This window comes from Mesitornis unicolor, unplaced genomic scaffold (assembly GCF_000695765.1).
Source record: "Mesitornis unicolor isolate BGI_N332 unplaced genomic scaffold, ASM69576v1 scaffold4676, whole genome shotgun sequence".
In the NCBI taxonomy this organism is placed as follows: domain Eukaryota; kingdom Metazoa; phylum Chordata; class Aves; order Mesitornithiformes; family Mesitornithidae; genus Mesitornis; species Mesitornis unicolor.
Window position 1 is genome coordinate 15,806 of NW_010191548.1, and position 14,099 is coordinate 29,904.

The following is a 14,099-nucleotide window of genomic DNA, read 5'->3' on the forward strand; positions in this document are numbered from 1 at the left end:
TGCAAAAGCAAAGAAAAACAAAAGATTTATTCTCCACTGCAGATCAGCAGATAATGTCCAGCCACATCCCAGGAAGAAGGGTTACTGTATGCTCTGGAAGGCAAACATCGTAATAAAAAATGTTATGTGTCCTCCTCCTCCCCTCCCCCTTTCTCTTAGCTTCTATAGCTGAGCATATGTCATATGGTTTGGAATATCCCTTTGGTCATTTTGGGTCAGCTGTCCTGGCTATATCCCCTCACAATATCTTGGCCATCACCAGCCTATTGAGTGATGCACGGGAATGTTGGAGAACCAGCCTTGATGCTGTGTGAGCACTGTTCAGCAGTAGCCAAAACTATGGTGTGTTATGAACACTTTTTTAACTACCAATGCAAAGTGCAGCACTATGCGGGCTGCTGTGGGGAAAACTAACTCCATCTCAGTCAGACACAGTACAAAGGGCAAAGTTATCAAACATCCTTTCTCTGTTTCTTTCTTCCATTTTCAAAATAAAAAAATGGGTCCACGATGGTTTTGGTTATTCAGTCAGATACACTGGTAGCTCAGGTAAGCAGATGGTGCATTGACTGAAGTTATGCTGAAGTTTATATAAGCTGACAATCTCAACTTTATTAGACTTCCTCCTCCCAGCCCCTGCTACAGGACAAGATATAAATTATGTGTGACACCATAATTTCACAGATTTAATGTAAGAGATTAAAAATGTCATCAAGTCAAATATGCTTACTCCTTTTACAAATAGTAAACTAGGTAATTTTAAAGACAATATAAAGACCTAGCAAAAAAGGTACAAGGAGAGAGAAAATAGCAGCACCTCTGTATCTTATGATTTAACTCAGAAAAAAGGATAATTTGTACCTCCAAAAGTCTTCTTTTCTTTCTATTCAACCCTGATTGATTTCTAAATTGAGAATGGAAAGGAGTCTAGCAACTGACCCCTCATGTTCCATTCATTAAAAATGATATCTGGCATTCTGCTTCTGCTTTGCTCAAATTCTATATAGAAGCTTAGTAATGCCACACTGCAGATATGGAGAGATAGTCAGGGCAGTGGAATAAGAATGACTGAGTTCTTAAAATTAGAAAGTTTCTCTTCTGATTTAATATCACAATATAACTGCACAATACTTGAGGCTGTTCATTTCTGCATTATCACTTTGTTCCCATTGTGCACCTCAATAAATACATTCTGTTCTCAAAGTAGTTTTAAAGAAAAAAACCACAAAGCTTCTCAATCTATCAGAAAACCACCCCTTCTTCTCAGAGAACATATGTTCATTTTTAATCTAAACAGGCAAGTCTTTAAAGTCAGGGTAGAAGCACTGAGACTTAATGGGTAGGTGTTTCATGTTATCTCTTAATACACCAGGGTACTGAGTAACTTTGGCTTATTTTTCCCTCTAAATATGAGCTTTATTCTACTCAAGGAGGAGTATAATATACTTAACTTATATTTTATAGCACAAAGTATGTGTAAGGAACAATGAAAATGCTGGAAGTATCAATCAAAGTTCATTACTTCATTATAAATAATTTAAATACAAGCAAATAAAATTACTTTCCAATTTAAAACAAAAAATAAAACACATTAAAAATGGCTGTGTTTTGTTGAGGGATAGACTAATCATGGACAGACATCTGTTGCTGCCACCCTATGCAGTTTCCTTTTCCAATAAATGGTGCTGTCCTTGAGGCCACAGAAGATAACATAGGTGGTGGGACTGAACTACAATAATTCAAGCAAGCACTCCACAGTGTGACTGCATCAGGCTTAGTGCTTAAGGCAGTTTCTAGCAATGACTGCAGTAAGGAAAAAAATCAAATCAAAAATAAAATAAAGAACACCCCAGTTACTAGAATATTCTTGACTTAGGGAAGTTTTCTAGAATAGACATAGTACCCAAGAAATTGCAGCTTAAAAAATGAACCATGTTGTGTGGAAATGACCCAGCACAAAATTATTGTCTTGCCAGAAATAACACATGAGGAATTACAGCAAGAAGTGGGAAAGTTAAAAACTAAGTAGAATGGTGTTAAAAGTAATAGCATAGTTTTTATATCTTATATGCAATAACCTTTTATGAAATTTAATATGTCATTTTATATGATTTTATGTGCATGTATTCTACAGCTGCACTCCAATTCCGACAAAGGTGATGGATCAGTCAAATACATTCTTACTGGAGAAGGGGCGGGGACTATATTTATTATTGATGACACGACTGGAGACATCCATTCAACCAAAAGCCTAGATCGAGAGCAGAAGACACACTATGTGCTTCATGCCCAAGCTATTGATAGACGGACAAACAAGCCGCTTGAGCCTGAATCTGAATTTATTATCAAAGTGCAAGATATCAACGACAATGCACCAAAATTTACAGATGGACCATACATTGTTACTGTGCCAGAGATGTCTGAAATGGGTAAGGAAAACAAATTGTTCTATTCAAAATATTTTAAGAAGTGAAAATGCTGCATACTGTTTGATAAAGTTATGACATTATTGTATCATTGATTGTATGTAGAAGATACTACTATTCAGAAGAGATAAGAAGATATGAAATGCAACCTCATATGTTACTACATTCATATTAAGAAAACAGTGCACACAACACAAACACACACACACACATACTGTAGAGAAGAGTCACTCTTATTCTTGAGTGCTTTAACAGACATTTCTGGGCAAATGATACTTTGCACTCTAGTAACAAGATGTATTCGTATATCGTCTTTCAGCTACACACTTTATGACTTTCTTTTATGCCTATGTGAGTAGTGTGTGCAATTCCACAGAATTAGGTACAGTGAAACAATAGTTTTCTAGATTATTTTAGACTGGTATCATATGTTTAATTACCTTTATTAAGTTTCTTATAAAGTGAACTGAAGTTCAAAAGAGTACTGATCTTTGGTTTTCCCTGATAGAAATTTAGTTCAGATATTCTTATTCTTTGAGATGCTACGTTATTCAGTCAGTTTTCTTTATTTATCGCTTCTCTAGTGTTGAAATTAGTTTATAACTTTCCTCTAATACCAGAGCATCAAAGCTACATAACTAGTCTAGGATAGACAGATGAAAATATGACTTTTGAGCTAACTATTTTTTTAAGAGAATTTAACTGTCATGACTGGTCTTTGTGAAATATATCTGCTGTCTTTTATTACTGGATGGACAGTACAGATAGTTACCTTATGAACATACACTTTTCCCTTTCCTCCCAAATCCCTACACACTCTATCTAACAGACAATCTTCAAGTCCAAGGTGTGTCTATCTTTTCCAAGGTAGAAGTATATAATTTGTTCTTCTCTCTTTGCTCTTTGTCTTATAAGCAGGTGACAGATTTTAACTTCTGCAGAGTATAATTTTAAACTTTAAAAGAGAAAAATATTAAAATACATAGAGTTACTCAGCTCTCAATACTGATCATACATGAAGAAAGAACGAATACTGTAATTGAACCTTAATGGTTTGTCATCATTCGATCACTTTGAATATTAATGCTAATTCATATGAATAGAACAGAGAATAATATAAGTATTTTCTTCCATACTTGAAAGTCAGATACAATATTTTGTAAACATAATTATTTTGGATGGGAAGGTACCTTTTACAACTTTCCTGGTGTAGATAGGTGAAATTAATTTTAAACTGCAAATCTGCATTTGGTTCATCTTCTGTGGTACCACCTGACATTAATATGCTGAGTTCAGTCATATGGGGTTCTGTTTAATCTGTCTGTGGAAGTCTGCATGCTGTCTGAACTGCATACAGTTTCACAGTATGCAAAGAAGTATTTCATTTTGTCGTGGTTTAGGCCCAGTGCATAACTGAGCACCACGATGCCTCAAAAAAGGGCTAGTCAAAATAAGGACTGGGAGGGCTTCTCACCACTTAAACAGGTCACAAGCAAAAGACAGACTCATAATAAAGAATAAAAAAAAACCAAAACCAAACAATTTTAATTTGTTACCAACATCAGAGTAGAACAATGGAAGATACAACCAGATCTTAAAATCAAAACACATTCCCCCCACCCCTCCCTTCTTCCCGGGCTCAACTTTTGTTTCTGGTTTCTTCACCTTCCCCCTCCCACATGCTTTCTTAGGAGTAGGGGAAAAAAAAAGCCTCAGCCCAACCTCTCTCTCTCTGCTTCCACGTGGCCCCCATTCCATAGGGGAAAAAGTCCTCAGAAGTCCAATATGGGTCTGCCCACAGCTGCAGTTTCCCTCACACACAAAACTGCTTCAGCCCAAGTCCACAAAACTCCAATCTGGGTCTGCCCATGGTCACTGTCCCCTCACACACGACCAGTCGACCCGGCTCTCACCACGGGTTGCAAAAGGGAAACCCGGGTTCTGCATCCTCCTCCTCCTCCCTCTCCTTTCTTTTCCTTCAAACCGACCCTGGTGTTCTTCAAAGTTGTTCTCCTCAGGCCCCATGGAGAGGCCCCTTTCTCCGCTGCAGGTCTTCTCCGATGGTTCTGGAAATACCGGCTCTCTCTTTTTTTCTGGGATTAAACTGCAGCGGGACTTAAGCTTAAGTTGTGATCGGGGCCCACCAAGCCCAGCCGGGCAAGGCTGGGGCCGTGCCACCTGCACCTGGGGTCACGCTGGTCAGGGCGGGTGCCAGAGAGAGAGCGAGGCATGGCCTGCACCCCCCTTAAATATATGAATTGGCAGAGGCGCTGATTGGCTTGGCCTTGGTCAGAGGTGGGTCTGACAAAGGCAAAGGGGGACCTTTTTGGGTAGCTTCTTAAAGGGCCATCTCCATAGCCCTTCCCCTGTTACCAAAGACACAACCAAGAACCCCTCACAGAAAACCCAATACACATACAGGCCAAAACCTATATGGAAGCCAAACAGCTTCCATTACAGATGCACATGGTAAAAACAGTGCATTCCGAACACATCTACTATTCTTTTCTTGCATATACAAATGAATTGTGGCATATGAAATATCTGCAAACATGTAATGCTCATACCAGTCCTGGAAAAAATGAAATATATTAAATCATTTTCTTGAACCATGAACTTCAGAGCTGTGACAGTTTGGAAGCAGTGACTGATTTTTACACCAGTGGCTTCTGTATTGACCTAAGTGGTGTTAAACTTGTATAAAGTAGAGAAGTATCCTTTCCTATCTACCACGCAAAATCAGATTGTATTAAAAGGACTCTCAGGCTTACCAAATAATCACGTTTTAAAAGGATACCGAAATATATCTCCTATTCTCTTTCTTTCCGCTGTCTTTACTAGTGCCTTTTCATACTTTCTCTCACCGCTGCTGCCACTATACTGACAGATAGGAATATTCTTTGATTTTCTTCTCAAAATGTCCTCCATGCATGATGTTCTGAAAAATAATCTACCTACCTGCATCATAATTGTCTTGTTCTGATACTTTGTTCTTCCTAGGTACTTGTAGTACCTTTCTACCTTTCCAGTCCTCTCCTCTTTTCCAAGTCCTCCCAGAGCGTGCTATTTCAGATGTCTCTTCCCAGTTGTGGAGAACTCTAAGCCTTTTTTTTTCCTGTGGTTCTTCTTGTAACAAGAATGTATGAAGGGATAAAGATCGTTCTTTCATCTCCTTTTATTTCCTTCCGTCTTCTTCATTCATAGGCCATTGTTCCCATATTACCCTTCCACTTCCCTTTTATGAAATTTCTCCTTTCCAAAATTTGGTTCCCTCTACCTGGGAAATGCTACCTCATCTTCACTTGTAATTTCTATTTACCTCTTCTCCCACATTTTATTATCATTATTTATTAACATTACTATTTCTAACAGCCTCTTCTGGGTCTCTACCAAAAGAACAATATTTATTAGCCATTTTTGTTTGATCTGCATTATCTTTGACAAGATTTTCAGATTGTAGATCAAATATATTTTTATTCCTTAAAGTAATTTCCAGGTTCGTCTCCATTTCATCTACTCAGTGATGTTAGTGCATCAGGACATGTTTTTAATGCAGAATTCCCTATTTTAACCATCTAAGCATGCTACTGCACATATGATTCCCAAAATAAATTTATGGAAGTACAGAAGGACAGGATTCCTGTGAGTAATGTCATAACACCAGGACTATTTAAGCAGTACATCTTTGTGGAGAAGTACCACAGTGAGGGGATAGAGCTCCCAGTAAGAATATTGTGGGCCTGTATGAAAAATCTTCAATTGTCTTTGATAATTCACTGTGGTATAAAACTTTGCTGTTAGAGTTTCAGTTAATTTCAATAGCATCTAAGCTCTTATCTCAGTTGTCTCTCATCACACCACAGACTGTCTTGATGTGAAATTAATTTCCTTTATCAACTGTCTTCAAAAATGCATAACTCTGTCTTCCTCTTTCTTCAGTTTCCTTTGTCTTTAATTTAGATCATTTAATTAATTGATTATTTCCTTCCCTTGTGGAAACCTTTTATTTTCTGCATAGGAGGAAAGACAGTGGATAGGAAATCAATGTTATCCTCAAAGTCAAAAGCAGCTAATATAATTATTTTTTTATTTGTTCATTCTATTTATAAATGTTCTGTTTTTTTTTTCATCGTCTCAAAATGTAGTATTCTTACACAGATGTTAGTCACAATTCTGTAGTAGTCTGAATCATGGTATTCCTCTAGAACTACATTATACTAGTAACTGTTTTCCAAGAAGAACTCGAATAGTTAGTGTAGGATGGCATTTTGGTTTATAAAACGTAGTAGATTATGCTGATCCAAGGAAGTTTTAATGATAAAGCATTAATGCATATGTTTTATAAATTAAATACTTTGCTGCTTTTACCTAAGATAAATCATTAAAATATCTATTCCACAAAGCCTTCCTGTTGTGTGAATAAACCAAACTTTTCGTATCCTGCCATACAAGAAACCTTCTGTAGACACACACTGTATTTTCATTGCAAATTTATGATCATTGTTTTCTTATTCTAGTTCTTTTGTATGTGTTTGTTGCATATTGAGAGCATTTTATTGTCAGAAGACTTAGGAAGACTAGTTCTATTATTGCCTTCACAGGATGCTTGCTTTCTGTCAAATAATGTATTATTGGTTTTAGTTGTGTAATTAGCACGTTTTTTGACATTTAGCTGAGGAGTTTATGCACAACTGAAATTCTTGTTATTTTATGAATTCCTAATGTTGCTTCACTACTTTAAAAATATCTTCCACTTTTTTACATGGTCATTTAAAGAACATTCAATGTTACAGTCTCTCTCATGCTGAGTGACAGGTGGTATTTTTGATCACTCTTGTGCTGTTTATTTTCAGCAACAGATTTTTGTCTCTCTCCTCAAGATGTTAGCTGGTACTTTTCCCACAAATTGAACCTTTCTTGATCTGCTTGTAAAAACTATAAGACCTTTATGGCTTTTCTATTTTTAGATCACTGACAAGAAACTACAGGTAAGTTTTGTTAAATTATTTGCCAAATATTAGATCACAGCGTTCTCTGTGGCACAAAGTGAACACATTATTTATGCTTTATGTACTGTACTGAAAGGGCTGAAAGAAAGCACTTATACCTTGCATTCAATGAATGTTTTTCCTAAAAGTTAGCTCAAGAACCAAGGTTTTTGTCTGAAATCATTTCTTCTGCCGTGTAAAAAAATGCAGTCTCATTGAAAGCTATAACTATGCTCTCTTTTAAGGAAGAGTCATCATTTTATAAATGTAAAAGGAAATGAAAACATTTTCAAACAATAAAAGCCTTCCATATCTGCTTAAAAATTATAGCTTAAAAATGAGTGAAATATTGCATATTATATTTTCTAGTGTTGAGGTCATGCATAAGAGTATTCCCAGTAAATTCTACTTAGGAAATTAATTGACACACTGAACTTTTCTGAACTTATTTCCAGGGTACTTTAATGTAAGATAGTCATAATTTTAGATAATCTGGAAGACAATATTCATGTTGTTCATAAATATGGTTTGTATGAGACATGCCTATTTATCTTCCTGTGTTGTTTGATTTTCATCTTCTAATGAAGATAGCCAAAAAAAAAAATAAAAATACTGAGATTCTTTACAGTGAGGACTTGATTCAGTAATATAGACACTGATCTCAAAGTGTTGATTGCCTGGTGAAATCACTGTTTTCTAAGGCAGAATAAAACTAAAACACATTTTTTTGACTTCTTAGCATTTTAAGACAATTTCAAGAATTAGTTTACTTAGGCAGGAAATTGCTGTTTTTATTAAACTTCACCTTATTTTCACTTCTTTTACTTTTTGTTCAGTATTGATCCATCTGAGATTTTAACAGTGCACAAACTATGGAAAGTCATGCATACAGATTTGCATTCTCAATAGATACGTTTTATTGAACTGCCTAATTAAAAATTTGTCTTCAGAGAGGCAAATTGAAGTATTTCCCTTCAGCTTTTCTTTGATATATAACTTTTCAATTTTTTTATTGTAAACATTTTTAAAAAGAGAAAAAAACATAAGACGATATTTTGAAAAAAACCTAAAATTTGTAGTTGAAATTATCCTTATTTTTGAAAGCAGATAAAAGGCAAAGCTTACAGAGCAGTGTTCAGAGCATATGAAATATTTTACAGATCTCTATAAAGCATTAGTTAAGAAAACAGAATTCCCAATATGTAATCTCTAAACCATAGCAGGAAATCATGTGGAATGATAGTTGTACTCTGAATAAGCAGAGCCTCCACTTTGGGGAAAAAAGTCTTTTTTATTGCCTAACTGGAGTGTCAAAATGCTTTCATAGCAAAATTTTGCGTTTTCCTTGACAAGCACTTTCACAGTAGGTTAGTGAAGAAAGTATGGAAGGTATGCCTCTGGGTTTGATATTCATATCTGCTCTGAGGTCTCCAGGGAAATTATATTCTTATTTTTTGTATTAGATTTTTTTTATTCAGAACTGTTAACATTAAAAATAGCAAGGCAGCTGTACTGTGTACTTTTCCATCTATACCTTTCATTACACATAGCAAAAATTGATGCTACATCTGAATGGTACAAATATATTTGGAATTGTGATTTATCTGTCATGTTGATGAACTGAGTGATGCTTAATTTGAAAGGAAGGTTAAAGGTACCCTCTTTACCTTTTTTCTCACACAGCACCCAAGCCCGCAGCTTTATTAAACCATCTTTCCTCTGTGCACAGCAAATCACACAAGAGTTAGGCAAAAGGCCAGTATATCTTATAAGATGTTGAGCATGCTTGTGCAATAAAGTGAAAAAGTTAAGCATCTGATGAGCTACATTGCACTGAATGAGAGTTTGAGAAGTGGAGTGGGAGGTTGAGTTAAAACTTGTGATTCTAAGTGTTCTTTTAGATGGGAAGAGAACACTTTTCCACTCTTCAATGCCAAATTACTATTATCAGGTGTTTCCTAGGAGAGAGATACAGATGTATTAGAAAATCACTGTGGTGGATTTTAAGGTATAATAGCATTCCATTCATGCTAAAATGACCTGTCAGCTGCTTATAGGAGATACCACCTTTCACTGTCCGTGTTTCTCTGTCCCACATCAATGAGCAATGCAAGCACTCAGATTCTATCACCTATCTTTTAAAATAAGAAGAGAATAAAGTCTGAAGAATGAGAGTACCATGAAATCTCAGTATTTCTGGTATTTTCTTCTTTAAAAATAGCCAAAATCTGTTCATCCATTCTAAAACCTACTAGAAGCATGAAAATGTATAGATTAAAAGGTGCAGAAGTTGCTCGGCAGTCTGGATAGCAAACACTGGTAGGTGACTAACTGTATCTATTGGTTTGGAATATTTTGGCTGTATGCAATTAAAAAAAATAAACTCAATTTAGATCAGTAACTTATTAATCTTTATTTATTCCATAAGATTCCAACAGAAAATAATGAAGCCATGAATAAAGGTAAAACAACAAATTAGCATGGATAGGACTTGAATACTAGACTTGAATATTATGCTTAACTAGAAGACAGAAAGATCACAACTTTTCTACCTCAAGTTTGATATTGTTGCCAATGGACTATGGAAATATATTATTTCAGTATTTAGGTAAGCTATAGAATAGGGAAAAGAAATGGATTTTCTGTTCTTTGAAGAGACTTGATATGGTTTGCAGGAACTCTTATTTTAAGTTTAGATGCCAAATAAATATGACTGCATAGATTCTTAGCACATTGTAAGAACATTACACTAACTTTAATTCATACTTGTTTACCTTGCCACATAAACAAAAATGTAGTAATTTAGTCAGTTTTACCATTAACATCTGAATAACTATGAACAGACTACTGACTCCAGCTTGATTTTACTACAATATTCAACTTCAAATATATTTACTTATGAAACTGTATTAATTTGAGCTATTCAGAGAGCACAACATGCTATATTTAAGTATGCAGACATGTTTGTGGTACCTTTTACTGAAGCTCTAGTAGAGACACAAAAATCAAGTTTCAGTGTCCAAGTTAGTATAACATAGATGAATTAATATTTTCTGAAACAGTGAAGAATCCAAATATGCAAGGATTTGCATGCTTGCTTTGCTGTACTCAGAGTGAGACCCCATGATTTTAGATACTTCTATTTTCAGAATACACTGAGGGTGTGCTCATTAACAAACAGTCCTGTGCAATAGAAACTGATCTATGAAGTTAAACAGCTGAAACTGAGAATCTGGTGTCTCTGCCATATGCTTTTGGGAAGTCTTACTTCAGACCAGCTTTCAACTGGTCTCTCAGCCTAAATGCCTATTAGCAGTCAGAATATATCAGATGTGCTGCTAAAGTACATCTTTTCGTCTAGTTTCATCCAAAGGAATCTAGTCAGTGTGCTCCGATACTGTTCCATGAGGCAAATCAAAGTACCATAAGTTGGGGAGATCAAGGAATTCAATTCAAAAGCATACTTCCCCTCACTACTGAAATGTGAAATTGAACACCTCAGAGTGGAGGTGATGCTTTAGTGGTTAATTTAACTGAGAAGCCACTTTCAGATGCAGAATTACATGAGAACAGCTGGTTCTGTTATTAATAATCCTGTGTTTTACCACTGGGCCAAAAAAGTCTCTAGAAAGCAGTGTCTGTGTAAGTATAAACAAGTGGGATGAAGACTGAACCTTTATTAACTTGCCAGTCTTTAATTTATTGATTTCTTATTTGAAGTGTTGGGCAGTGGTGGCAAAAAAGTTTCATCATTAAATGTCTTGAAAAATACAGTAAAATGTAAAATCACTTGTATCTAATCTGTCTGTGCAGTACTTACAGATTTTATTTTCTGCAAAGTATTCCTTCCAAGTTATTCCACTTAGTAACATGCTAGAAACGATGATTTTATTTTTCTAATGGTATTTATTAACAGCATGCAAATGTTTCTCTTAAGAAAAAGGTTTTTCCAAATGAGTATAAATAGGTTTCCTTAGAAATATGATAGGATAATAACATATAGAGAAAATGTTATTAATCTCTCAATTGTAGAATGTGACAACTGGTTTCAGAAATACATTTAGAAATAATAATAGCTGTCAGAAAATTATATTTATTATCAACTAACTTTTATTTACCTGTATACGCAGGTACATCTGTTCTACAGGTGACAGCCACAGATGCAGATGACCCTACATATGGAAACAGCGCCAGAGTAGTGTACAGTATTCTTCAGGGACAGCCATATTTCTCTGTTGACCCTAAAACAGGTATTTTATATTTCTGTCTCTGTGATTCATCTAATAAGTTGCAGTTAACAAAGTCTTGTAGATGGAAACCAATATTCGAAGTACAGGTGGGTGGGATTATTTTTTTTTTCTTTAATAACTACTATATCCTATTTCTTGCTTTAACACTATGAAATTTAGGATTTGTTATGTTTTGCTGAGTACTAAAATGAGGCTACTGTGAATAGAATTAATTCTGCATCATGCTATGATGTGAGCCATTCAGCCAAACTGGAATAGCACTTTTTCCTCTTTTCAAGCCTCTGTTTAAGGTTTGACTCAAGTGTGACTAATACATTATGTTTTTAAATGCCTTGTTTTGCCTGAAGGATAGGCTTGGAAGAATAACTGAATGTGTGCTTCAACACATATACTATATTAAATTAATATCATTCTTGTATTATAAAACTGCATTATTCTCATTTCATTAAAAATTATTAAACTGTTCAAGAAGTAGAATAAGCTGAAACATTTATGCTTAATTTCTATGCATCGCCCTCTCCTTTTTTCCACAAAATGTAAGTTATGTATAATAAATCCAGACTGGTTTCTTTAAGGGGAGAAGAAATCTGTTTTGGGAATAGGGGTTGTTACTTGTTTTGGTTTCTGAAGAGCATTTTCTAAAATAGTACTATAATGCTATATTTTTAGTAAAAATTTATAGTTCTTAATAATAAGGGAATTTATTTTAAGATTTTTTAACTTAAAATATTCAGGGAAGCCAGAAAACATGAGTTACTTATCCTTTTAGAGTATCATTAACCTCACTGTAAAAATAAAATATAAAATGAAGTTATTAGTGAAGAGTAAAATAAATAATTTATTAATATACTTAGTATTTTAATATGGTTCCCCCTTCCCGGTAGAACTCTGAATGTCTTTTGAAATGCCCAATTACACATGCAAACTCTTGCTTGGAGTTTGAGTTACAAATTTAACACCCCACCTTTCCCAAAACACGAGGTGTTTTGTTCCATGAACTTGATGTAGGATCTGTCTCTGCTTATTATTTGCTTATGTCAAGTGTGGCTCATCAAACAGCAACAGTAAAGTTTGACTGGTAACTCAACCCAAGAAGCTAATTTTTTAATGGAGAAACCTTGAATTAGACTGTGTGCTTTTTTCTAACAGCTATAGCAGCCCCCTGGCATTTGACACATTCTTCAGGAATGAAAGTGAAACTTGTAGTAAATTCTACTGCTTACCGAATAAGCCCATATCTGAAGCATGTTATCAACACACAACTCTTCCCAGATGCATCAGTCTTTCTGAATAGAATTTACAGAGTTAATCTGTGGGGCATTTGTCCTTTCAAATCAGCAGTTGTGGTTGTAACTGTGATGAATAAGAGATACAAGCCTCATTCATTCCAGTTTTTAATTGAAATGTAGGCATTGGTGGGATGAAAAACACATTGGTCATTGAATTAAATGACTGAAAAAAATATTAGATATTTTTATTTATTTGTATTTATAATGATCTGCTGTTACAGCATTAGTATTACAAAGTTCTTAATCATCTATCAGCTTGCTTGCATTTTTTTTTTGTACTTGAAGATACTAAATAGTAAAGAGGTATGTATGCCTATTTATGAAAGAACCTCACTGCAAATTAATACAGACTAATTATGTAGTGTAAGAGGAGTGTCAATCTACTTCTGCTCTTTGTCTTCACAATAATATGAACAGTGGCTTCAAGCATGCCTACAAGAAATGACCTCTTCACTCCTTGTGTAGTTTGATTCCTGACTGAGAGCCCAGTACAAATAATAAACATAGTCAATGGCTGAATAGATTTTTCCAAATATGGAGATATGCCTCATGGACACCAAATGAACAATCCCTGAAGTTCAAGACTTTTGTCCTTGCCTGTAACTATTATTTTTATCCTTTTCTAGAAGTTCTTCACCATAGTTTGTATGGAAATGGCAGATTTTGTGGCATTATAATATGTAGAGTGTAATTTTAAAGTTGCATGTGTATTCCTCTGGGAAACAAGAATAAAAATATTGATTGTTCATAAAGTTTTTCAGATTCAATACTGCAAAATAAATACTAATACTTTTTAAAACCCCATTGTTAATTAATGAAATCTGTTAAAATTAAGTTCTTTTAATACTGAGGTAATAACTATGGATTTAATAGATTAAGATCTACCTAATTTCCTTATTTTAGAGAAAATATCTTAAATTGGCATAAAGAGGAACTGCATGGATTTTTGCAATACAAAAAGGAAGAGCACTGTTTGCATGCTTCAGTAGAACAGTCATGATATCTCAGATAAGAATCTACTGTGCTAACTGGAGTAATGCTAAGGCATTTTATGACCCTCAATCTCTGCCAAACATAGGAAGTCATACATTTCAGTAAAATAATTTCAGAAATAAAATTCTGCTGCTTACTTGAGTGAACATCCTT

At 34.8% G+C, this 14,099-nt stretch overlaps 1 protein-coding gene across 1 annotated transcript in view; it reads left to right on the plus strand.

The window, feature by feature from the left end:
• Nucleotides 1-510: 510 nt before the first annotated feature.
• LOC104542448 (cadherin-18) overlaps nucleotides 511-14,099 on the plus strand; it is an 88,344-nt gene continuing 74,755 nt past the window's right edge. Inside the window, exons 1-3 of the mRNA XM_010186765.1 lie at nucleotides 511-549; nucleotides 2,135-2,429; nucleotides 11,545-11,664. Coding sequence (XP_010185067.1) covers nucleotides 511-549; nucleotides 2,135-2,429; nucleotides 11,545-11,664 — 454 coding nt within the window. The remainder of the gene's footprint in view (nucleotides 550-2,134; nucleotides 2,430-11,544; nucleotides 11,665-14,099) is intronic.